The sequence below is a fragment of the Leptidea sinapis genome, chromosome 1 (genome assembly GCF_905404315.1).
Source record: "Leptidea sinapis chromosome 1, ilLepSina1.1, whole genome shotgun sequence".
Classification (NCBI taxonomy): domain Eukaryota; kingdom Metazoa; phylum Arthropoda; class Insecta; order Lepidoptera; family Pieridae; genus Leptidea; species Leptidea sinapis.
The window spans coordinates 32,768,404-32,795,250 of record NC_066265.1 but is presented as its reverse complement, the minus strand read 5'-3'; the positions used below and the strand labels follow the sequence as shown (position 1 = coordinate 32,795,250).

At 37.4% G+C, this 26,847-nt stretch overlaps 1 protein-coding gene across 1 annotated transcript; it reads right to left on the bottom strand.

Annotated features, from left to right (window-relative positions):
- Positions 1-1,686: 1,686 nt before the first annotated feature.
- On the bottom strand, positions 1,687-26,336 carry LOC126977081 (rho GTPase-activating protein 23-like). Its single transcript, XM_050826119.1, has 9 exons — positions 26,182-26,336; positions 16,951-17,103; positions 16,268-16,481; positions 14,810-15,036; positions 8,559-9,029; positions 7,722-7,842; positions 7,261-7,447; positions 4,752-4,834; positions 1,687-4,280 (listed from the first exon to the last, which is right to left on the bottom strand). Exons 1-9 carry the CDS (start codon positions 26,269-26,271, stop codon positions 3,388-3,390), a joined length of 2,439 nt encoding a protein of 812 aa, XP_050682076.1. The 5' UTR covers positions 26,272-26,336; the 3' UTR covers positions 1,687-3,387.
- Between the last annotated feature and the right edge of the window lie 511 nt (positions 26,337-26,847).

Genomic DNA, 26,847 nt, shown 5'->3' with positions numbered 1-26,847 from the left:
CACGTAACAGCATTATATATTTATATATTGTGTGTAAGCTGTTATCCGCCAAATTCAGCGCTAAATCAAAATAAATACTTTTATCGCTTCTGTGTGTGAAAGACATTTTATGTTCTTTCACTTAAAAGGAAATAACGAGTCGCGCTTGGGTTGACAAGTGGACAGAGGCTGTTGAGCTGTGCTCGGGCGTAGTCGCTGACACTACATCTGTGAACCGTGTTTACCTCGAGTGATATCCTGTGGTCTTTCGTGATTCTCCACCAGTGTCAACGTTCAATTCAAGTGTCTATGTTATCATTCATATAAACTTTGCAAGCTTGCGATTGCCAGTGTGACGTTCACTTTGGAATATCAGAGTCAGGACCGTTGGAGCTGCTGCGCCGCCGCCACCTGAGTGGCGTGGGAGTGTTCAAAGATTAGTGGAGTGCATTTTACGTCTTTCCTCCTGATTCTTGGTTGATTGTAAGTGTCTATATAACAAAAACCAGCAACACTATAGGAAACCTTAAACTTAGAAAAGTCCCAGACATTATTCCTAGAGCCGAACACATTTGGACTAGTATTGTAATAGTTACGATGAGCCGATAGTCGGTACTATGGTGCAGTCCGACGGCGGGCGAACACCTGAATAGATTTAATTCAACATAAAGGCTACACATTGTCACGCTAGATGCAGGCATATATATTTTTGCAGTAGCTAGTATATTATAAAGTTTATTGCCGTCGATCGTCAAGAATTGCGTCAGGTGTAACCGCACGGTGCTGATATACTGCGCTGGATTAATCCACTCGCATCAACTATGTCATATAAACTCAAAGAGTACCGAAAATGCCCCAATTCCGTATGTTTCCGAACTGAACGTGGAATGAAAAAACAAGGAGGACTTTTACTAACCAAGGCTTGAAAAATGCAAAGAATCAAACCGGTTTACGTTTAAGTACAGAGAGAACTATCACAAGATACCGGAAAGCTGAGGGACCTTTATCTGCCGTGAGGCTATGATTATGTTGTTTATATATATTATGGTATCAAGTCAATTAATGGACTAATAAAACTTAGCTGTTTATGGTCAAACAGCCCGTGAACCCCAGACAAGCAAACAAACAGAAACATTTTGTTCTTTGTGCACTAATCATGAATTTTGTCAATGTCATTCTGAAGGTATTTCACGTCATAGCTGTTTCTCACTGTCTTGACCAACTAGAGGTCGTCTGCAAAAAAATAAACGTCGCTGTAATTTACAGCTCGTGTTATATCATTGATGAAGACATTGAAAAACAGAGGCTCCAGAATGGAGCCCTGAGGTATGCCAGAAGACGCAACAAATGGTTGAGATTCTTTGCCATCCATTACTACTCTCGCTTAGAAAGCACATCATTCAAGAAAGTTATCAGTTATTCCGAATCTATGTAATTTTCCAATGAGAATTTTATGGTTGACCTTGTCAAACGCTTTTGAAAAGTCAGTATAGACCGCGTCTACCTGTACGTTTTGATCTACGGTTTCTTTCAATTCGGACATAAAAAGTTTATTTTTCTAATGGGTGCACTTATGGCGATTCCTCAACATCAGATCATGCGTGTTAGTTTATTTAGCTTTACTATTGCTTTTCAATAACTATTAGTGGTAGGTCCTGAAAACTCGTAGTTAACATTTTTTTTTATTTAGGAAATAAAACACGCATATTAATTTATTCAGTATTTTATTTTCATACTTCAAAATATACACAGGACAATCAACTATCATGTCATATCTGGTTTAAACCAGATTTACAAAATTTCATATTGTTTTAATAAAATTTCATAGCGGGTTACACGAAGAGCAAGATTATATCGAAATGGAAAAAAACGGATACAGCACGCGGGTTTACCCCGCGGCCGGTCTTTTATATTTACGTAGATAAGCCGACCTTAACACTACGAGCGATTAGTTATCCATTGTTCCTACAACAATATATTTACAAAATAAAACTTTAAAAAGGAACGCTTTTCAAACATTCAACAAACTTGAGATCGTCTTAACGTAAGTTGGTAATAAATTTTTTAAAAGTTAATGAAAATCTAAAACATAATTTTAATATTTACAGAAGCTTCTAATCGAATACATGTTCAAAAGTAAAATAGTGCCGAATCACTTTCCACATCTCGTAAATAAATAACAACTGAATTTAGCCTAAAATACTTTCTTCGATAAACAAAACAATAAAATTGCATTCAACAAAGCTACGATAACAAAATGTAATATAAATTAATATTAAAATAATGTACAATTTATACAAAAGAAAGTGATTACTTTATTATCACTGCATCAGCTAAAAGTTGGTTACGTTATTTAATATTAAGTAATCGTAATTATTGCGTCATATTTACAAATAAACAAATATTAAAATTATGTACATTGAATAAGAAATTACGATAATTGACGGCATCTACAGCTACATGCGAACTTAACTATTACCAAATGTAAGAAAATCAAGAAGTTCAAATAATTCATAAAATTATATTTAATTGTTTCGTGAATTATTTGAACGTATCTCACGTTCGGTACGGGCTACTGTTGTCTTCAGTGCAGGTAACTATACATCCTACTAATTGTGCAAACGTTCAAACGTCGAATCTATCGTAAAGGCAAGTGGTGATTTATCTCGGTGTCCTATTCCCTTGGGGGAAGCCCAACCGATTCCGTTCAGTATCATCTAACGCTAATCGTAAACCTTAATTACTTGGTGTTCTAATCCTGGTCATATTTTGAATACCTTCTGGTACAATTACTTAACTATGCGAAGCCGTTGGCTCCGTTCCATTACGAACTATTAGCACTTATATTAAATCTATTATGCTTTCATCTTGCACTATACAAGTGGCCCCGTCGCAACTCCTCGGCCAGTAGAACTATTCCTACGGAGAGAGTCGCTCCACCCGGCGGGCGCACGTGGGCCCATGTACTCATCATATTCCTCTCGATTCATACCAATCTCGTCCCATTCACTCATCTCTCTGGTCGCCGCCTGTTCCTTTCACAAATCATCATGTCAGTATATTTCATCTCTTTGGCATTGTTTAGTGAGCTCTCTTTTAAACTATTCAATTATTTCATCGATATAATATGTATAAAATATTGCACAGTGATTTTTATTTAATTTTCTAAAATTTTCGATAACCGATTCAGTACTGGATCATAAAGCGCCTGTAACTTGAGTATTATAAAATATGGTCGATCTATTCTACTCAGTCGATTGATACAAATCAAAATTAATAGCCTCTCTCTTGTATTTCAAATTGTAAGCGATAAGAAGTATAACAAAGTCGTTCGTTCATGTTCATTCAGCACCTCGCGGTGTCTCTGACACCTGCACCCACAGAGTGCACCTCGTTCAGATAGCGCGCTCACACGTGCGACTCGAGCGCGGGCCGCGGCGGCGCCACGAGCGCGGGCCAGCCGCTGAGGTCGGGCGAGGACGTGCGCGTGGGGCGCGGCGCCCAGTCCTTGTCGAAGTCCTTGGTGCCGCCCACGGTGTGGCGCCGCTTGATGCCTCGCTCGGGCATGCCGTTCTTGCGCTTCAGCTTGGTGGAGCGCCACGCCCCGCCCTCGCGCCGCCGCACCACGTTCCACTCGCCCTTCTCCACCTTGCTCATGCGCTCCCCCTTGCTCAGCGACTCGGAGCGCTGCACGCGACAGTTGAGGCTCTCGGAGCGCAGCACGCGCCCGCCGCGGTTCAGCGACTCGGAGCGCTTCAGCTTGGCGCCGTCGTCGTCGGCGTCGTCGCCGGGCCGCTCGTCGAGCGCGGCGCTGTTCCGCTTCACGCACTCCGGGTTGCAGGCGCGGCCGCCGGACGCGTAGCGGTTGTCGTTGTCGGGGACGGTCGTGCCGGAGCTCTGCGAGCGCGTGTCGACGTCCTTGTCGTCGTCGGGCCGCAGCTCCTCGCGACTCTCCTTCTTCGGAATGATGCAGTTCTCCTTCTCGGAGTCGTCGTCGTCGCGGGCGCCGCGGGGCCGCCAGCGCGCGTCGGGCTCGTCGCTCGACGTCGACGAGTGGCGATGGTCGCGCGCCAGCCACGCCGCCTTGAGCTCGTGAGCGCGCGCCGCGGGCGACACGCGCTCGTCGCGCGAGCTGCGACTGCTCTCGGAGGGCGTGCTCTCCGTCGACTTGCCCTCGTCGTTGTCGTCCTGGCACTCGTCGGCGTACGGGATGCTGCCGTCGTCGAGCGGCGACGAGTTGTTGAGCGTGCGCAGCTTTTGGTCGAAGGTGCTCGTGAGAGAGGACACTAGATCTCCGGTTCCTAGAACAAAGGTGGCGGATGAGGCGGTGCGCGGCACTGGGTTCCAGCAATAACGAATACAAAAGCGTTAAATGAATGTGTGATTGCGATGGATGATACGTATGTACAGAGATGGGCGGGGCGCCTCAAGCCGTGCCGTCTGCAGCCGATACGTCGAAGCATTCGTTAGTCGTTTACATGATCATTCACTCACACTCGAGTTATTTATTATTATGTATGATTGTATGAGTGAGTAAATACATTTCTGTATGAACACAGGCGGCTTACACGCACACACTTGCAAACGCACGCTCACATTCCTATACCTTTGAATGTGGACAAAAGAAAGTGATTGCTGTGTCTCTCTGACGTCACAACCGCATACCTAATGAAGGAAATGTTACGAAGTTTTATATCAATGTTATACACCATGAATACTAGCTTAGCCTTACTGGCTTAGAGAGAGACTAGTCCTTAGTAGTTGTTCCTTACCGTCTATGGAGAAGTTGTTAAGCGTGTGTCGGCTGATGTCCTGTCTGCCGCGGCTTAGAGCTGTCATTGACTCTATCTCGATTCTAAAACGAAATGGAAATATCATAAGTTCGGCCGCCCACAAACATTAAAAATCTTAAAAATATATAATTACTTATATAAAAACGAAAAATCGTCGGATGTCACACGTCACTTAGTTTATATCGTTTCACAGACTCAGATGTAATGTCAGCGCTCAAAAGCCTAGATGCAAATAGAGGTCCTAATCCAGATTATATATCTCCTAGTTTCTTAAAGGCCTGTGGCACATAATTGGCTAAGCCGCTACGAATGATTTCAAGTCTTTACTATGTGGATCTTTCCCCTCAAGATGGAAGGTTGCGCACATCAGTCCAATTCACAAGGAGGGAGATCCCGGTGATATTACTAACTACTAGCCCATCTCAATTTTGTCTACTACCGGTAAGCTGTTTGAATTACTCGTTCACCCTTGCTCATACCCCAACAGCATGGGTTTCTACCTGGTAGATCAACTACATCGAAGCAAAATCCACAATTTTGCTAGTGACATTACTCAAGCTTTCACAGATGGCCACGAATTGCATGCTATTTACACTGATTTATCAAAAGCCTTCGATGTGGTTGACCACGTACTGTTCATAGAAAAACTTGGTCACGCATGAATATGTGGCTCTCTACTGCGGTGGCGCGAATCCTATTTGCAGAACCGTTCCCAGATTGTAAAGATCCGTGGCTTTACGTCAATTTCAAGAACCGTGCCATCAGGGGTTCCACAAGGCTCCCATTTAGGGCCCCTTTTTTTCTTGGTCTTTGTGAATGATCTAGCGACTAAATTAAAATCCAAATTTCAAATGTTTGCAGACGCATTTGTTCTCTCTATAATGAAATCTGTCAGAAGGTAGACATATTGAATCCGTCAGTCCGAAGAAGAAGACTTCTGCTAGAAAAAGCGAATTATTGGCTTGGGGACTGTGGGGTTGAATTGTGTTCATCTATTGCTTAAGTTATTGTTTTTAGTTTTATATAAAATCTAGAACACATATAAAAGCATGCTGTGTTCACTTCCAGAAGGAGGCACTCGCCACTACATGTTAACGTATTTTTCTGTTTTATTGGAGTGAAAAATAGAGCCCTAAATCTGTTAAAATCATATTTAAGCGAAAGAGTTCAGATAGTCGATGTAAATGGCAAACGGTCTTCGGGTAAACCTGTGGGAATAGGTGTTCCACAGGGTTCTATTCTCGGTCCTTTCTTGTTTCTTATATATATTAACGATCTACCATTTGTGGTAGATGATAGCCATGAGATTGTATTGTTTGCTGATGATACTTCACTTATTTTTAAAGTGAAGCGACGTGCGGATATTGATGACGAGGTAAGCAATGCACTCTCAAAGATATTGCGTTGGTTTGAGACGAATAATCTGCACTTAAACAGTAAAAAAACAAAGTGTTTACGGTTCATTACACCAAACACAGCGGAGGTACAAACCAACGTACTTATAAATGACCAGAGATTGGAACTTGTGGACACTACGGTCTTCTTGGGTATCACGTTAGATAAAAAGCTTCAGTGGGGTCCACATATTACCTATCTAGCAGATAGACTCAGCTCTGCGGCATATGCAGTTAGAAAGATTAGAGAGTACACGAATGTTGCGACCGCTAGATTAGTGTACTTTAGTTATTTTCACAGCATCATGACGTACGGTATATTACTATGGGGTCATGCTGCTGACATTGATATAGTGTTTGCACTGCAAAAGAGAGCTGTTCGTGCTATATATCAGCATGGTTATAGACAGTCTCTCAAAGAAAAATTTAAAGAAATAAATATTATGACTGTTTATTGTCAGTACATTTATGAAAATTTAATATATGTTCACAAAAATTGTCACCTTTTTGCTCTTAATAGTGATTTTACATTATTGTGTCTAGTGTTACTAGAAATAAGGGATTGCTTGTAACTAATTCTAGTAGGCTTCATAAGATACATAATAGTTTTAAGGGTAAATGTATACATATCTACAATAAAGTCCCAGCCACTGTTCAGGCATTATCTATAAATAAATTTAATTGTTTTATAAAAAAATGGCTCTGTCGTAAATCCTATTACTCCACTGCTGAATATCTAAATGATCGGACAGCCTGGGACTAGATTGTGATTATTTTATAGCGACTGTACAATATTGTATATTTTTATTGAAAAGAGCGCAAAAAAAAAGAATGCTGGGAGAGTTTCTTGCGCCGCTTCTTCTCTCTCAGAGCGCCATTTGTTTCCGAAGCGGTAGTAGTATCTAGTAGTATAAGAAATGACATCAAAAAGAATTTTAAAGGAATTAATTTTGAGAAAATAAATGCCTTTTATGCCTTTATTCAATATTTAGAGTGTATCCCGTTTAGTGAACCTAATAAAAGAAAAACAATCGGCAGTTAAAAGAGGCTTACGAGAATAGTTTTGGTTTCGTTGTTATTGGACTTGTACTGACTTGTTGTGCGCGGCGTGCTGCGGCGCGAGCGCGGCGGGCGAGGCGGGCGGCGACTCCCCCCCTCCCCCTCCTCCGCCCCGCTCTACCTCCGACCACTTCTTGTCCGGTTTGCGCGGCTTGCGCTGGATCTTACGGTTGGCCGCCGAGATGATAGACGACACAATGTCGCGGGTCGACACGTCTTTACCTGCGACAAAGCAATTGTTCACACTATATTTTAATACATTTGTACCACCCGTTGTGGTTCGGATCAGGGCCATATTGAGGTATTCTTAGAACCTTTATCGTTTGGTGTTACAACTCCGTTCACTGTCTGTGGATGTCTAAACTGAATGTGTGATTTGTCTTGATAAACTTACGGTTTTCAAGTATTTTATTTTACGAAACTTTGGGATATATCAAATAAAGTAGAAGTTTTAAATAAAAATAAAGCATAAAGTACCTACGTTTATCGTACATACCTTCGATTTTCTTCACGTTGTGTATGAGCAGGTCGCGCGAGGTGGGCGGCGCGGGGGCGGCGGGGAGGGGCTCCCCCGGGGGCTCACACCCGCCCTCGTCCTCCTCGAAGTACCACTCGTACTGTCAACAATTATATGTCACGCTACAGATACAGGACTTGGAATGAAAATATGAGCTTCAATGTGAGAATTCATTGTATTTTCAAGTACAGAGAGATTATTCTGACCGGTTATTAATTTTCTGGTGATATCAGAGTCAAACGTTGCGATGATCAGAATGTGATCCGTTTATATCATGTGTGAAAATGTTGTTTAAAACGAGAAGATAACAACTCCATACAATATAATAACATCACACTAATATAGTAATTATGTATCATGGAATTATATGTATAGCGTATCCTACCGTCATACTACTGGGATCACATGCCACTACACTAATAACTTGAAACTTGAATACCTAAGATGTCATTTATTGAAAATTCAAAAAAATTTGTATTTTTAAAGTGATTTTTTTCACTTCTGTGTTTATAGAGGAATTTTTCTTTGTTCCAAAATTTATAGATAGTGGGGGTTTCGAAGAGCCTCGTGAGATTGCTCCCCCGACGATTATAAACTAAGATGCTATCGATAAATCAACCCACTCGATAACTACACGGTCGTTCAAACGTGGTGTTTGTTAGACTCTCCAATTGTGTATAACGTTACACTTGATAGCCTGCCCCCATAATTTGTAAATTTTTATTTGGAAATTGATGCGAGATGTGGCTTTTTCAAATGTGCTAACAATGTATTTGTGAATAATGTCCGAGCGGGCTGCAGGCGAGCGGTACTCACGTGCGTGAGGAAGGACTCGATGATGCGGCACTGGCTGGACATGTCGTTGACGAGCGCCAGCATGTCGTCGGCGGCGCCGCGCACCAGCGTGGGCCCGAACACGATGGCCAGGTTGCGGGCCTCCATCTTGTTGTGCGGCGCCTGCGCGGCCACCCGCCGCAGGTGCTCCACCAGGTACTTGAGCGTCTCGTAGTGCGCGTCGGGCAGCGCGCGCACCAGGCGCCGCAGCTCGCGCGCGCGCTCCGCCGAGCGGTCGGCCGCGATGAAGGCGGGGTACAGGTCGGCCGTGAGCAGCGGGTCGGGCAGGCGCCGCAGGTAGGCCTTGAGCAGGCTGGACGCCACGTGCACGTCGGCCCAGCGCGCGTCCTGCGGCGGCGGCGGCTGGCCGCGGTCCAGGCACGCCGCCAGCGCCGCCACGCCGGCCGCGTTGCCGGGCACGCGGTACACGCCCACGGTGCGCAGCCCGTACGCCTGCGGGCCGGCGACAGACACGTGCTCAACACATCACAGGAAAGGCATATCACAATTTATATGTATTGTTATAGTTTATTCCTAACCCAATTTTTATAATTAGAATCAATATATACTTGAAAAACAAAAACAGTATTAATTAAAAAAAAACAAATACGAATTCAAACGCTTGTCAAAAAAGGTCTAAATCAAATAAATTATCATTGTCCTGCCCAAACATTCTAGTAAATAATTTTATTTTATTAATATTTTCTAAAATTTTTGAATCATTAATTTGTCTGCTACTAGCATTGTACATGAAACCAGCGATGTAAGAAAACCAGCACGAGTTCATTAAAAAAAGATCAACTATGTCTAATTTAGCCTTGTTGGTGGATGACGTAACAATAGCTCTGGATAATACAGCTCAAATAAATTGTGTTTACGCGGACCTACCAAAGGCATTTGATGTGATTGATCACTATATTTTGTTAAAGAAACTCCGGAGATACGTTATTTGCAGGATTCTACTTAACTGGTTTGAGTCGTGATTAACAAATCGTAAAATGAATGTGGTCATAGGAGAATATCAATCCCACACATTTGTTGCGGCGTTAGGAGTACCACAGGGCTCCAATTTCGGGCCCTTATTATTTGGAATATTTATAAACGATATTATTGAATGTTTCAAGTACTGTCAGTTCCGATGTACAGTAAGATTAATGACGTATATGAATCAATTAATATACAAAGGGACTTGGAAAGACTTTCTAATTGGTGCGATTACAATAATTTATAAATAACCTTCAGTAGAAAAATTTAATATATTGAGTTCGATTATAGTATCCAAAATTTGTTTTTTCCTTACGATATTTAGTACACACTTATATTTCACTGCAAGAAGCTTGAAAAATGCATACAGATCCGATGTCCTTTGTTCTTGTTATCGCAAGACCGGTCGAAGTGATGTGTGCAGACGGATCCGGCACGTAAGTCAATCAAGTAACACGCATTTATCACACCGTTTCGCTGTACACAGCGTTGTTTTATGGCACATTTTTGCGAGCGCTTTGCATAGTTCGGAACTATTATCGCTTGCATCTTACTTAGATAGTGCTGTTCTTTATATTATAATAATTAAATTTGTGCGTACTTTTGAATTACCAATTAACTATCTTTGTATAATAGTAACTAACTTCTACATCTTTGCATTATTCAAATACATTTTTGTTATTTTATATTTTCTCAGATATATTATATGCTTAAATATTTGCATTCATCAATATTTTATCCCATTTTCAAGACGTATTCTGAATATTGACTGTGAATTGTCGTTTGTAAATTTCTTAAAGGACGTGTATTGCTCAATAATACCTTTACTTACTCCTATTGCTTATTTTATTATCATAATTTTTTTATTGGAAACTGTAGTCACTAATGTTATAAAATGTTCTTTAAAGGGTGTAGGTTTCTTAAGCTTAGATGTAATAATTGTGCTTCAAATTATTAATATCAAATGGCTATTAATAATTTAAAAATTTATTATCAGAACACAAGGGGGCTTCGAACTAAAACAAGTGCTTTTAAACGGAACCTTTTTTTAAGTAATTATGATGTCGTACTTATTACGGAAACTTGGCTGTTAGAGAGTATTAGCGATAGCGAATTATTTGATGATCGCTATACAGTATGGAGACGAGACAGAAATTACTCAGCTACTAAGGAATTATACGGAGGAGGTGTTTTAATTGCAGTTCGCTGTGAATTAACAGCTGTCGTTCAGCCTGAATGGAATTCATCTGCCGAAGACTTGTGGGTCACGGTGATGATAAAATCTAAGAGTGGTATGACCAAAATACATTTCTGTGTACTTTATTTATGTGATGAACATCTTGGCTACAATTTTAATTCTCAGCTATCAAATTTTACAGATAAACTATCCTTAGTAGTTGATATCTGTCCTGATGACATTTTTATTATTGCGGGGGACTTCAATATGAAAGATATCCAATGGACTACGTACCATAATGATGATCACCCCGATCCCACAGGTATTAAGGGAGACGCGCAAATATATTTTTTTGATATTTTACTAGAAGCAAGCTTGCGGCAGTTCAATTCTTCTTATAATATCAACAACCGAGTACTAGATTGGATTCTAAGTAATAATACCTTATCCGTTAAAACCTGTCTAGACCCCTTAGTACCGGAAGATGCTCATCACAAGTCTCTCTTTATATCATTAACTCCTAGTGAAACTGATTTACTTAAGGTTAGCCCTAGGTTTAAATATCTGTACCGATCAGGTGATTATGTAAATATCAATTCGTCACTTAGAGAGATCGATTGGGATGTATGTCTAAATTGTGGGACCTTGGATGAAGCTGTGGACTGTTTCTATAATCACTTATATAACTTAATTAATAACTATATACCGAAAAAATATATAAATACGAAATCTTTTCCACCGTGGTACACTATACCTCTGAAAAAAATACTTAAAGAAAAATTTTAATATATAAATAAATATTACACATATGGCAATACCGATGATTATGTTTCTTTTTCTATCCTACGGAAAAGAGCTAAGGAATTGGAGGATGAATGTCATAGGAATTACATTAAAACTATGGAAACTTCTATTGCTGCAAATCCTAAACTATTTTGGTCCTACGTAAAATCAAATAAAAAAGGCTCCAATTCCCTACCATCCACATTAACATTAGAGGGTCATGTAGCTGATACAGGTGTTAAAATATGTAATCTCTTTTCTCAATACTTTCAGTCTAATTTCCTCATTCCCACGTCACAGCCTCATCAAAGCTCACATACAGTTAATCATTGTCCTTCTGTTTATAGCAGCACTATCAGCACCGTATATATTGATGATTCTACAGTTAGGAAATACCTTAAGTCAGTTGATCTTACAAAAGGATCAGGACCAGATCATATCGACCCATTATTTATATCCTCTTGTTCCAATAGCCTTGTTAAACCATTGACAATACTCTTTATCAGATCAATTAATGAAGGTATACTACCTAAAATTTGGAAATCCGCTTTCGTTACTCCTGTATACAAAAATGGAAATAAAAATGACATTAAAAATTACAGGCCTATCTCCAAGCTATGTATATTTGCCAAAATCTTTGAACGTATTATTCACACTCAGGTTTACAGCTCTCTAAAATCTACGTTCATACCTGAACAACATGGTTTCATGCAGAATCGGTCGACCACCACTAATCTGTTATCATTTATTGATTACACGACTGCAGGTATGGACGGAGGTGGACAAGTAGATGCTGTTTTCACCGATTTTAGTAAAGCATTTGACCGAATTGATCACTGCATACTATTACAGAAACTTCAATTTGCTGGAATACATGGAAATCTATTCAGATGGTTCACCTCTTACATTGAAAATAGGTCTCAACAAGTTGTTGTAAAAGGCTATGCCTCTTCTTGGATTACTGTATGTTCTGGAGTGCCACAAGGCTCATTACTAGGCCCTCTATTATTTAATATATTTATTAATGATGTAGACGGTTGCTTTGAAACATCCAATTTTTTACTCTATGCTGATGATATGAAAATATTCTCAAATATCACCAGAGATTCAGATTGTCAGCTTCTTCAAGCGGATTTAGAAAGATTTGAGGCATACTGTCTTCTTAATAAACTAGACCTAAACGCGTTAAAATGTCATTCCATTACTTTTTCTCGTAAGTATAATATAATAGAATACAAATATAAAATAAAGGGCGTTGTTCTTAATTCTGTTAATGAAATTAGAGACCTCGGTGTTACACATGACAGTAAACTTACATATGAAAAACACATCGATACCATAGTTAAAAAGGCCAAGAAATCTTCTGGTTTCATCAAACGGATATGTTCTCAATTCTCTAGCATAAAACTCATTAAAATACTATACTGTTCATATGTTCGAAGCACCCTTGAATATTGTTCTCAGGTTTGGAACCCTCAATATGAAGTTCACATTAATAGACTTGAAAAAATTCAAACAAGTTTTTTAAGATATTTACAATATAAGTGTAATACATATGATGCAGATTATATAATAAGATGTAAAAGGCATCACATACTTCCATTACAAATAAGACGTCAAATAGCTGATACTGTTTTTTACTCTAAGTTACTTCACTCTAAGATAGACTCTTCTAAATTAACATCACTAATTGGTATCAAAGCGCCCAATAACTACACCAGGACAAAATGTACTATATACGTTCCTCATTGCAGTACGAATTATAGGCAACGTTCATATTTTATAAGGTGTCCACAAGGAATAAATCAGATATCAGTAGACTTGCCAGATTTCGATATATTCAATACGTCACCAAACGCGTTAAGAGGTACATTGACGAGGCGTTGGATGAGTGTGTGTTCTCTTGATTGCTAAATACCTGAATACTATAATATCCATTCAATTTGTCTTCGTGTATTTATATCTATATACTTTTATTGTATTACTTTTTGATCTTTTTTTTGTATTTTTGTTAATTATTTGTAACACGCTTATAGTCTCTTATATGCGAAAACTGTAAATGGTTAATAGATGTAAATTTTTTGTAACCTATTTATGTCATGTAATACTGTTTGTTTTCCTAATAAAATAAAATAAAATAAATAAATAAAGCAATATTTTTGAAAGAATAAATCAAATAAAAGATCTTGGCGTAATCGTAGATTATAAATAAAGCTTTATACCTCATATTGACAAATAATTAAAAATTCACTAAAATTATTGGGATTCATCATCAGGAATAAATACAAAGAAAGTCTTCTACCAGACTGGCACTTTTTAATTAGCTTGTTCGAAGCAGACTTGAATACTGTTCTATTGCATGGAACCCATATTATCAAATACATAAGAATAGGGTAGAGAGAGTCCAGAAGAAGTTCTTGCGGCACCTAGTATACAAAGATAAAATACTTAAAAAGGTTAACACCTACACCGTTCTTCTATAATTATACAAAGCGTCGTCACTGTCTGATCGCAGAGACTTTATTGCCCAAATCCGTTAAGTAGGGTTCGATTGGCGGTACCAAAGCGTAATGCTAGATCACATATTATGAACATACTAAAGTTCAGACTTAGGTTAACAAGATCGAATCTAGGGAGATCGACCCCCTTGTGTAGAATAGTTGTCACCTACAACAGTTTGATTAAAAAAGCTGGCATAGATATTTATGTTTAAAAAAAAGGCAAAAAAACTTATGAAAGTACTGCAAGATGGTTAGTCATTGTTAGTAGTTATTGTTTTTTTCTTTTGTTTGTCTTGTATTTTGTGTTACTTAATAGTAAGAATATAGTCATTATTTTATCAGCCTTTTGCGGCTTTATTTTTGTTATATTTTTCAAAATTATCTTTAGCTTTAAGTAACACAAAAAAGTAAAAAAAAAATTGTTAAACAAAGAATGTATATTATACCTAATAAGTATGTCGAGTTAGCCTATGAGTGGAGTGTACAACATTATAAAATAATTTGTAAATGTGTCCGTAGATTAATATAGTTGGATGCACGTTGGCTTCCTAATAAATAAATAAATAAATAAATAAAATACATAATACTGGTCAGAGGACTCCTCTGAATAGAAGACGTTCTAGCGTTCTCCGGGAAAAAGTCTTGTTTGAACCGAGTAGGACGGGATGGAATCCAGAAAATCTTGAAATGACCGTTCCTCAAGACAAACGATAAATAAAGATAAGATGACATAAAATCAAAGAATACGTCAACAACATTAGTAAAGTGCACGTTACTGTGAAGCGTACCTCGACAGCTTGCGCGGGCAGTGTGACCGCCTTCGGCACCAGCGGGTGCTGGTCGTCGGGCGGACAGCTCTCGAGCGGCGCCCCCAGCCAGCCCGAGACCGGCGGCGCGGCGTGTGAGCCCGCAGTGCCGCCGTGCATCCGTCGCAGCTGCTTGGCCACGCGGCCCTTCCACGTCTTGTTCTTGGGCGACGACGGCAGGCTCGGCGTCGGAGGTCCCACCATCGACACTGAAATTCAACATTATTGTGGTCAAAACTCTTATTTTACCACTATAATAACAATTCCGCCTGTAGCTTATGAGGAATTTAATTTTCTTCTAACTTAATTAACTAAGTAGGGTAAGATGGTTTGTATTAGCAATTAGTTAAAGTCTAAGCGAAAGACACTTATGATTTTGTTGTTTCTTTACAGTAAGTACAGGGTTAAGTTATATATTTCATTAACTTAAAAAGATAAAAAGTCCGTATTTCACGTACTAGGTACCATGCAAAAGTCTTTTGCGAGCTTCGATCAAAATAACTTCAAATACATATTACAATAATATTTTTTTAAGAATATTTATTTAATAAATTCCATTATAAGATTCAAGCGGATATAATACTATATGCTCGTTTGAAAAAAATATGTACGAAAAGGACTGCACTAAACATGCATTTTATACGATTAGAAACCCCATTTGACCAATGATTATTTATATTATAAATGCGTTACCATAAACAAAAATAATTTGATTTGGTTGGAAAAAGACTGCATAAATTTGTCATTCTGAATAGTTGGACGGGATAAACGTTGTACCATTCAGTATAAGAAAGAATTAATATACCTAGTGTTTTGTAAAAGTAAACAATCTCTCAGGGTCTAACTGAGAATAATGATTGAAAATTAAGCCATATGATTTCCTTTGCTAGTCACATAATACAGTTATAAATTTTAAATGATATGATTCAGGTAAAAGTTCCAAAGAAAAAGTAATACTGTGTTCTTGATCTCTCGAAAAAGTAAAATTTCAAATTTCCGTAGATAGAATTTTTGCGAAGATGCGGGATCTCCTACCCAAGGGGTGTTAATAGTTACAGCTAATATAATCCGCTTTATAATGCTTCGTTTGGTTTTAATTAATTTAAATAGTTGTAAACTAAATTTGGGATGAAGTACGTTACATGGATTACATGGGTAATCGGGATGTAATTATTTTGATGAGTATTATGTTTTATGACCCTATCCTATAGTCCCGAGTTATAAGTGACCCTACTTACTGTGCTAGAGGTCTCGGGTTCGAATCGCGGGAGATGCAAACATTTATAATATGATGTTTGTTTCCGAATCTAAATGTTTAAGTAAGTATATCGTATTAAATAAATTGTCGACTTGTAATCAATTGCACTGGCTGTGCTTAGTTTAGGGCAAGATAATAAGTGTTAAAAGTGTGTCAATAATATAATTACATATAACACGTACCGGTCGGGGATCTGTTTCTGCCGATCTTCTTGGTGCGTTGTGGCGGGAGCGGCGAGGCGGCGGCGGGGTCAGCGGCCGCGGGGGCGGGGTGCGCGGGGCCGGGGCCGGGGGCGGGGGCGGGGGCGGGCGAGGGCGCCTCGTCGGCGGGCGGGGGCTCGGCCGAGTGTCGGCGGAGCGCGGCCAGCCAGCGCTGAGCGTCGACCGCGCCGTCAGCCTGTTGGTAGTCACTTCATTAGCGGCCGACTACATAACACGGGCTGCACGATAGTGTGCAATCACTGCGACTCCATAGCACCGGCTGCGCGATAGTGTGCAATCACTGCGACTCCATAGCACAGGCTGCGAGATAGTGTGCAATCACTGCGACTCCATAGCACAGGCTGCGCGATAGTGTGCAATCACTATTCGCATTTAGGGATGAAGGGCGCCGTACTTGGCAATCAGACTGTCTATTTTATTTCTAGGCAAACCTTGAGAAATAAAAATCTAGTGCCGCTCAGAATTTAATATATTATAAGACGCTAAGTAGAGATTTTTATCACTAGAGCTTCTTAAGACTATAATTCTGTAACTGTTTTTCGAAAATCTAAATAATGATTTACGGGAAGAAGAGTACTTCATTCTATGTAAAATTTTGTTAGTGATAATTTTTTTTAAGTCATATGATTGTTGATTGGTGTTACCTGTAGTAGTAGTTCAGCGCCGGCGGCAGTGGTGACCCGGAGCACGTGTTTCCTCTTCGTGTAGTCGTCGGCGAGCGCGGCCAGCGAGTAGCGCACGTCGAGCGCGTCCCGAGACCCCGCCTCCGTCACGGGGCCGGCCACCGCGCCGGGGCTCTGGAAGTACACCGCCACAGTTACAAGATCATCACTATCACAGACATCTGCTGGTTCAGTATACCCCAACCGACACGACTTAGCGAACTTCAAGCTTAGAGCATCCTCTCACTTCAAAAGTAGGCAACTCAGTTCTTCACTTCTGCTTCTCTATTGGTAATTAATAAGGTTTCCACTAATACAATCAAAAATAACAGTTTATATGGGGAGTAGTTTGTCATTAAAAAAAAGTTTTGAAATTTATGAAAAATAACATCTTAATCTAGACTAGCCACGCAAATGATCTATGGTGAGATACATCAAATCGAATATTTGTTTATAACAATTAGCAAGACTTATAATAAATTAGAATATTAGTCGACCAGGGGATCTTATATAAACTGCAAGCCTTTTCTGAGGACGTCACAAACATGTGCACAGTTGAATGGATAGACCTACTTATAGCGACAAGACTTGAAGGGAGAATTAATATAAGAGACATGCTTTATCTCGCATGAAGATTAACTACCAAGTAAGATGATTGTCAAAATTTTTCTAACACGCATAAAATTCCGTTGAGACGATTGTCTTAACGACAAAATCCACACGACGTCATTCGATTTCTGGTCATAATTTATTTTAAGAAAAATTCTATTTCCCTGTGAACCTATAATAGAATGAAGGCGAATAATTTAGGTTTAACTTTAAACAGACAGATTCGAACACGCCATACAAAGCAAGCTTTACGAAAAATTGCGCGGGAACGAAACAGAGCTTAGCGTAAGCCATATTGTTTCCGTGAACGCGCAGTTTTTGTTTTTTATTTTACTAAACAAAATTAACTATAAAGATTCATAACGTTCGAATAATTTAGGATTTCCGTAAAATAACGGCTAATTAAATAAATTGACATGAAGGCATTTATTTATATGACAAGATATTTTAGGACCACCTTAAATAAAGAAAATGTAATCAAACACAACCCCGTATAAGTCGTGGGGCATAAAGAATGAACTAAATACGATTAGCAGAAGAGTTCATGTTATCCTTGAGACTTTATTTCTGATCATAATTTACAAGGAAACTAACACGCGGCTAATTGTGAAAGTTACAACTGAAACTCTTTGATCATATCATAATAACATTTTAAAATAAACATCACTGCAATCAGTATAACGAGATGATGATGTATTCTTGTATTATTTATAACGTAAGTACTTAATATTTATTATGTATCTCGAGCCAATGTGCAAATCTACAGGGGTATGAGATGTTAATAATTATTTAACAACATAATAATCTAATATATAAAATTCTCGTGTCATGGTGTTAAACTTTGAACTCCTCCGAAACGGCTTGACCGCTTCTCATGAAATTTTGAGTGCATATTGGGTAGGTCTGAGAATCGGACAACATCTACTTTTCAACCCCCTAAATGTAGGGTGGTCCACACGAAATATTTTTGACATTTTTTTTAAATTTGTTTGATTATGAGTCAGCATTAAAAAATACATACAACTTCATATTTCACCCATCTACGATCAACAACAGTTACTTTTGTATCGCGATTTTAATATCGGCAATACAACGTTTGCTGGGTCAACTAGTAATATATAAAATTTAAAATGGTTTCTTACCAAAACATATAGTTATTGAAATAGTTACGCTAATAACTAATAGTTGTAAATAGATTTATTAAACTTAAAACTTGTTCATATCAAGACAACGGAAATCAAATATAAAATAGTAGCAACGTTTCCATATTCCGTTTCGTCGCCATTCCGTTTCCATATTATTTCCCGCCATATTGTTCTTTTGTACTACGAACACATGACTTTAAGACGAATTGTTTTCCATTACGAACAATGTCCCCATCTGAACAGCTGCCAATTTTCCGGCATTCTCAAGAACGATGTTCATTATTTCTTTTATTGGTTATTAACCTGGCTAAACTCCTTTCTATTTATAAGCTAATTCAGAACCAAGCTAACAAAAGCTAAACTGAGCAAGGCTAAGAAATATATATATATATATATATCGTTTTTTATTATTATGAGTTATTAGTCACTGATATGATGATGATTCGCTTATTCACCTGAAAGTGAAGCTCTACTCTACCAGTGGGAGGCTCCTTTGCACAAAATGCCGGCTAGATTATGGGTACCACAACGGCGCCTTTTTCTGCCGTGAAGCAGTAACGTGTAAGCATTATTGTATTTTGCCCTGAAGGGCGCCGTAGCTAGTAAAATTACTGACTTAACGGATCATGTCTGAAGGTGACTAGGGCAATCGTAGTGCCGTTTTGTCATAAAAAAGGTAAGCAATACGCCCTAGCCATTATCACCGATCGCCGCTTATGAAGAAAATCCAAACATTCCGAGTGGTATTCTAATTGCGCTCGTTACAGTAATTTCAGTAGCTAGGGCGACGGTCACAGCAAATCACAAAAGTGATTGCACACTAATGCGTGGCGGTTGAAAAACACACCGAACATATAAAATAACCTAGAAATAAAAAGCTATCTCTTAAATGAACTGTGTCATCTTTAAATGTTAAAAAACTAATTGAAACTCATTTATAATCTAACTCACACTGAATAAAAATGAAGCGAGTATCAATTTGCGAAATTGTAGGGCAAGGCCCGATGTGTAGAATTTAAACAAAGTTGACTTCTTTGAAATTGAAATTTATTGCGTCCGCACGTCCGACCAACCAACTGACACACTGAGACATTTTAACATTAAATTAACGTAACAATTTAATATTTGGACCAACTCTCGTTGTCATTAAGGTTGAATTTGCGCGCGCATTGTCGTCTTTTGTCTTGAAACCTTCATATAATCAACAAAATCAGCTAAGGGTTGACGTTATCGGTCACGCAAACATTATTTCCAAACTCAATTGAACAAAGTTAACTATAACCTAGTTAACATTTTATTAATTTTATTATTAATTTAGTTAACGTTTTGAATCGACATTATAAATATTTCATTAAAATTACTGAACCTAACATAATATGTTCGAAAAAAGTAGAGCTCGTGAGTAGAACGTACAAGAAACTCAACGGACACCCTTTTAAATCAATGAGTATTTAACATTAAGATATATAATATATGAATTATGTTCAAAGTTAAAGCGTTTAAAATACCAAATATTTCATAAATAAGTAATTAAAATATATTGTATAAATATAAATATAAATGTGTATAAAGGTTGATGCATCCAATATACGATATATTATCGTAAGCTATGCATCCATTAATGCTTCCAATGCTTTTTACTGGAATATAATAAATCTGTTAAATTTTTAGTTTTGTGCTGAATACTGTGTTCCTACGTAATACAATTATTACTAAATTATTAATTTCACGTTAGGGAAAGTACAAAAAAATGTACTGTTGAAAATATAAGTTGAAGTTTTATAGACATCACAATAACAACAACTAAATTTAACGTTGCTAGGTATATTTTAATAACAAATAATTAGAAATCTTCTTCAATTTCTAATCTCTCAAACTCACTTATCAATCACCCAGAGAGGGCCGACAAAATACCCAAACACACGTACCTATAACATTGTCAAAACTTTCAAATGTAATTAGCCATGTAGCTTGTAGACGTATTGTTGATTAGCTATATGTTCGTGAGCACCGTGCGAACTCATGGTGAAAGCTTTCACCGTCTAATTATAGTAATAATTCTACATCTTGTCAGTTTTAATCAAATGGATATAGAAAACATAAATATTTGTTCATCGCAAGTTCTATTAGCGATGAGTAACTGCGCTTGTTTGTAAAATTGATTTTCTTTTGTACTCTCATGTTTATCACAGGTGTGTTAACGTTATATACTAATTACCAAAGAGTCATTGCTGTGCGGCTCTTTGGAGTTGAACATGACTGCCATTGAGGAATAAGTATTGGTCATTGAGGTTTTATCATAATATGAAAGGAGACTGACTGTAGAAGTTCACTGAGTAGGAAAATAAGGATGGAAGTGCTTCAAAATACCAATTTCACAAAATCAATATATTATACAGATATAAGAATTGAGAGTACTGAAATAAGAAAACCTGAAGGAGGATAAGTCAACAAAAACAACTCCCCATTCAAAAATTTATGCCTCAGGACCAGTTAGAGACGGGCGAAATTCATGTAAATTTAAACAGACTGCTTTCCTAATCTTTACAATCCTTAACTGTAACTGGATTTTCAAACCTTTGTCTTGCCAACTACTAATATGTTGTTATCATAAAATATTACGTAAAAAATCTGCTGTTATATCTTCATAAATTTATGTAATTTAATTTAAATGTTAGTGGAGCTACAGCGTCGTAAAATACGAACCGATTATATGGGTTACGATCGTGGACGATTGTAAACGAAAATAAAGCAAACGGAATGACTTTCCAGCACAAATATTGCATGAACAGTCTGGCTGGCTTTAACGAAATCTAAGGTGTGAAATAATTTGCGCTTCACTAGCTTAATATAGTACAATATACTGTACCATATTTTATGACCAATGAAGTTAATGGAAGCCAATTTAATTTGTAAGCTCTCGAATTGTACGCCTTTTTCCGTTACGACCGGTTCGGCCATGACATTTAATCTCCAAGTAAAAATAAGCTAAAAAGTAAAAATTGCATATCGAACCTCATGCAACTCATCTATTTGAAAAAATAAAATAAGCTATCGAAGTGTTTTTAACTACAAGCATTGTAATATCAGACATTTCGTAAAGAATGGAACAGCATTGAAAGTGGATTTATCCCGGAGTCATAACAAACAACCGAAATAAACCGACGCCGTCAAAATAGTATCTCCCACGCGACGGGATGCAACTTATAATGCATGTGGCCTGAAGCATTGTTTTTGGGAACAAGTTGCCGATCGTGCTTGAAAACTAAAGTAATGCATTACAGAGTTTAAAAAATTGCTTTCTTTAAGCAACAGTTGGCTCACTTATGTTCGTTAACAAATTAACGGGTGTGTAAGTTATTGCTCGTATAGGTCTATCTCACATCTATTTAAGTTCAAAACTTTACCTACCTACAGATATATTTTCAATTTACGTGCAAAACGGTACCAGTAACGACTGAATAAGAATCTGTTTGTTATTGCACTATAAGAATCATTATGAGAAAAATTTAAAGAAATAATAATTGCAACTGTTGCTTCTCAATATATTCTCGATAATGTTATATATGTTGATAGGCACATTAGCTTATTTTATAGAAACTGTGATGATCATTATGTTAACACCAGAAACAAACAGTAAGAAATTTGGGTGATGTACTTATATGCTTTAACATGATTTTTAGAAAATGTAAAAATAAATATGTTACGAAATTCAAAAGAATCGTCAAAAGACGTTGATTTGGTAAAATATAATATAACATAAATCACTTTCTTAATGTAACCACAGACTGATAATGAAGCGACCACCCTCAGGCTATTTAAGTAATAAATTAGTTTATAACGAAATTTTATTTAAAGAAAGACTAAGTCTATCTAAGTTTCTTGCGCCCGTATCTCTCACAGGTCCTAAGGCATAAATTTTTGAATGGGGGTTGTATTTGATGTTAAACTAGTTTTAAATATAATTTTACTATTAATATAACTACCAATTATTTTAATATAACTACCTATTTTGATTAAATAAAATTAAATTTGAGCATAATCGGTATTTAAATGGCCGCTTCCAATATCTTTGTGTGAGCTGTATATATACTTACAACCCTGAATTTGATAATACAACGATTTAGTTATCTAGTGAAACTTATCACTAGAAAAAAGAAGAAAACAATGTAATAGATGTATGCATTTAGTACTAACCTAAATCTAGGAATAACATTTGTCAGTCATCGCTAGTGCGTTTCTCTCAGCGTCAAATAAGAAAGAAGTAATTTTTCAAAACACGCCATTCGCTCATCGAGTGGAAAAATAGTCACAGAGCTAAAACAATGAGTTTCTCGTTTTCACATTTTCAAATTACTCCATTTCGCCCGTGACCGGAATTCCGCATTAACCATAACAAATTAACTTTTTCTGCCCACGTTTGTGTTTGTGCGGCGCCAGCGTTCAATTGATATGTTTTTAATATCGCTGCTATTAAAATCAATAGAAGTGTCTACCTTAATAATATGTAGATAATATTTAATTAATAATAACAATGAATCTGAAATTACTCTTTTATATTCGAAATTAAAAAATCCTTATATAAGCGCATTACACTTATTATAAATCACCGGTTTCAAAGATTCATGACAATGGTAAATATTTTTTTGCAAACTTTTTATACACAACTTATAGAAAACAAATGATTCAACAAAATGCGCAAGAGTTTAAATTTTTAAAAGCTCTCCGTTTACATTTGTATGGTATATTTTGGATTAGTTTTTTATTTCTTTTTGTCTTTTTTGTATATAGTTATCATTGTATTTTGCAGCCGAATTAGTATCCCCCGTAGTACATTTACTGCCTCGCATTGTTTAATTTATATGTTATTTATGAAAAGATGTGTTGGCATTTTGTGCGTCAGACCAATTTTCAATAGTAGATACCTATCACCAGTTTCTACGGTAACCAAAGGTTTTTATTTCAATTCTCAAGAAAAATTTTAAGATTCTTAATATTCAACTCGTGCCTACCGCATCTAACAAAAAATATCTAAATTAGAAGTTCGTGATTCAACAGCGTCGTGCAACAGTATTTCGATTATGTGAGAAACAGTCATGCTTTCAATACTCTCGAAATTACGCGATAGCATCGACAATTCATTTATGTCTGACACACTTTCATTACGGAAAGATATAGAATAGTTGTCGAGTGTTGCTCTTGACCCGCCCGCGTCAATTTGCGGGTCAGTGGATGCTGGACGTCGGAGTGGTCTGTGATGTAATCACTACAAGAAAGGTGTTCGGAAACCACTAGCAAGAACCTCTGCTATAATATAACCGTTTACATGAATCATAAACACCGTGTTGCCTAATGTACGGCAGTGATAGCTAATAGATTACTTAGTTTTCACGAAAGCTTTTGATAAAGATCCCGTAGATGAACTGATTGATTCAAAGATTTTTCCGCATAGTGTTCAATGGTATCATCTACTCACAACAGTATTTCACTATTTTGAGACATACGCGTGGTTCTTGTGTGTACTGCCACACCATGGAATGAACCTCCTTGCGTGGTGTTACCAGGACGAAACGATGTGGGTACTTTCAAAATAGCGCCTGCCACCGACAAGGCTCTGTGATTCCCCTGGTCTTGAGTGTAGGCGGCAATGATCAATAACAATCAAGCGAACTATACGCGCTTCCTTTTAAAACCTGTTGATGATGGTACATAACTCGCATAAATCTGGTCATTTTGAGCGTGATGATATCACAAATCTTTGATTTGAAGGTTTAAAGATATTCTCAGTTAATATTGAACCCACGAGAACTGTTTGAGGAGAAGTGTCTCTTTTGTAGGTGATCATCACAACAGACAATATTAAACGCCCTCCATCACATTAATTACAGACATTGATGAGACGTACATTTAATACTTTTTCCAATAGATTGGTCAGAGAAATTGTAGTAAATTGGGTCTCGTAACATATCACTGCCCAAGCTGTAGGTTAGAAAGATAAAAGACCCACTTTAAGTCCATTGCGTTTATCACTACTTAATGTTCTGATAACGTTGTTTTAGCACAAAAGACTCAGTTTACACACCAAATTTATTTGTGACCGAATTGGACAAACAACATCATAAAGATAAAAAAAAAAGAAAATATTTTAAATAGTGTAAGCAATATCAAATAGAAAACATGCTGTTAATTTGCAATGTGCAACCGATAATGCGCTCTCTAGTAATTATTTAGAAAGTACACAAAAAATATTGGAAACGATGTACAAAGTAATTGACCCAATAGATATCATGCCAGTGGCTATAATTCTGCTGCAGTTAAACTCTTCTGGGTCAATTCACTTCTTAGTAACGTGTAATCATTCATAATTATTGTATCTAGACATGTTTGTAACATTATAATATTAAGACGAGTAGTATAAAACTCGTAATGTATAAAGATAGGCCCTCTACTCAGTTTAATTAAAAAATTTTCGCTTCGAAATCTAACAAGAAAAATTTTTTTGGTTCACTTTTACGAGTCAGTCTTCAGCACAGCTGATTTGAATTCATTTATTAATTTATTTTAACTGATTTATTGATTTTGAAAATTAATATCAATAAAGTCCAATGAAATACTTTGGTATAGTCATAGAATAAATATCTGTATTAATATTACTTATTGTAAAAATATTATTATACAATCTATAGGTACATACATGTATATTAAAATCGTAACAAAATAAAAAATAAAAATTGAAAATTTTTTTAAAAGTAGGTACTTGTTCCATTCAAATCAAAAAAAAAAATATAGATTGTTGTCTATTTATCCGTTTGTCTATATGCATGTTTGGGAGAAACGCAAAATTAGATTTAATAATTTCATTTTGCATGAATATTAGGAAGCCGAACAACATAATAGGCTACGTAATATCACACTAGATGGAGATATATCGTTGTTGCCTATAGCGACCACGCGGATGACATCGCGGGCAGCTAGTTAAAGAAATAAAATGAAAATTATGTTAAATAATATGGTATCAACGAGTAGAATCGAAAAATACCAATAGAATTATTGTCTCAAAATTAGAACTCAAATAATTATATAATTATGTATTACAATTTAAACAAAAACTGCAAACTGTCTTCTTTTTTCATGTGCTTTAAGTGACCATCAAAATCGGTAGCTATTTGGCAATAATTCTTGTTACAAATGTTACACGGCTTAATTGAGAATATTCTAACCTATCTCATCATACTAATTATGTATTGCAAGTTAAACATAACGGAAAGGAAATCACTAAGTCATCATACGCAAACAAAAATTATATAACAACTTAATGTATGCATGCCACTCTTATTGAGCTCATCAAATCTTACCCGAACAGTCATTATTCTGAAGTATCACTATAACACACTAAGTTTGCGACGATTGCAGATAAAAACGTGTTACCAGTACAGTAAAGCAACTCATATAAGCTCACCAGTATATCTGTGTACCACAGTGTCATGGCTTGGCCGGTGTCCACGCGCGTCACACTCCGTACGCAGCGCTCATTGTCAAAGCTTGGCATCCGTACTTCAATAAAATAATTGTTTTACACACTACCTATCTAGCACTGTCGCTTATAACGCACAAAACACTCTCAACTATTGCACTACTGTGGACATGTCTTAAGTCCATTTAATAAAATAAAATAATTTTGGAAAAATATTTTCGAGACGAGTGCAAGAGATATGTTCGGGCGGGCGCGGGCGGCTCGCTTGAAAGCTTGCAGGACTATGAGACGCTCGCGGTCTGCGGCTCGGTGATCGGTCGCTCTTGCTTCGCTGATCAGTTTGCAGTTAACACAGAGAAAGTACTCAAACGCAGACTCGGCGGCGGCTGCCAAATCGACGTTTTCACGCCACGAAAATCGACTGTCTTTTCCGGACAACACGCAGTAATGAGGACATATTATAGACCGACTATACTCTTCGCCTCAGGTGCAAAACGAATAGCTAAAATCTATAATATTTTCATCTGATAGTAGTTTAATAACTTTATAATTTTCCTTCTACTGTCTATTAGTGACTATCTGTAAGCTCTTAGATAATTATCGTATTTTTATTATGTGTAAATAGCTGCTGATATTACTGGACATAAAAAA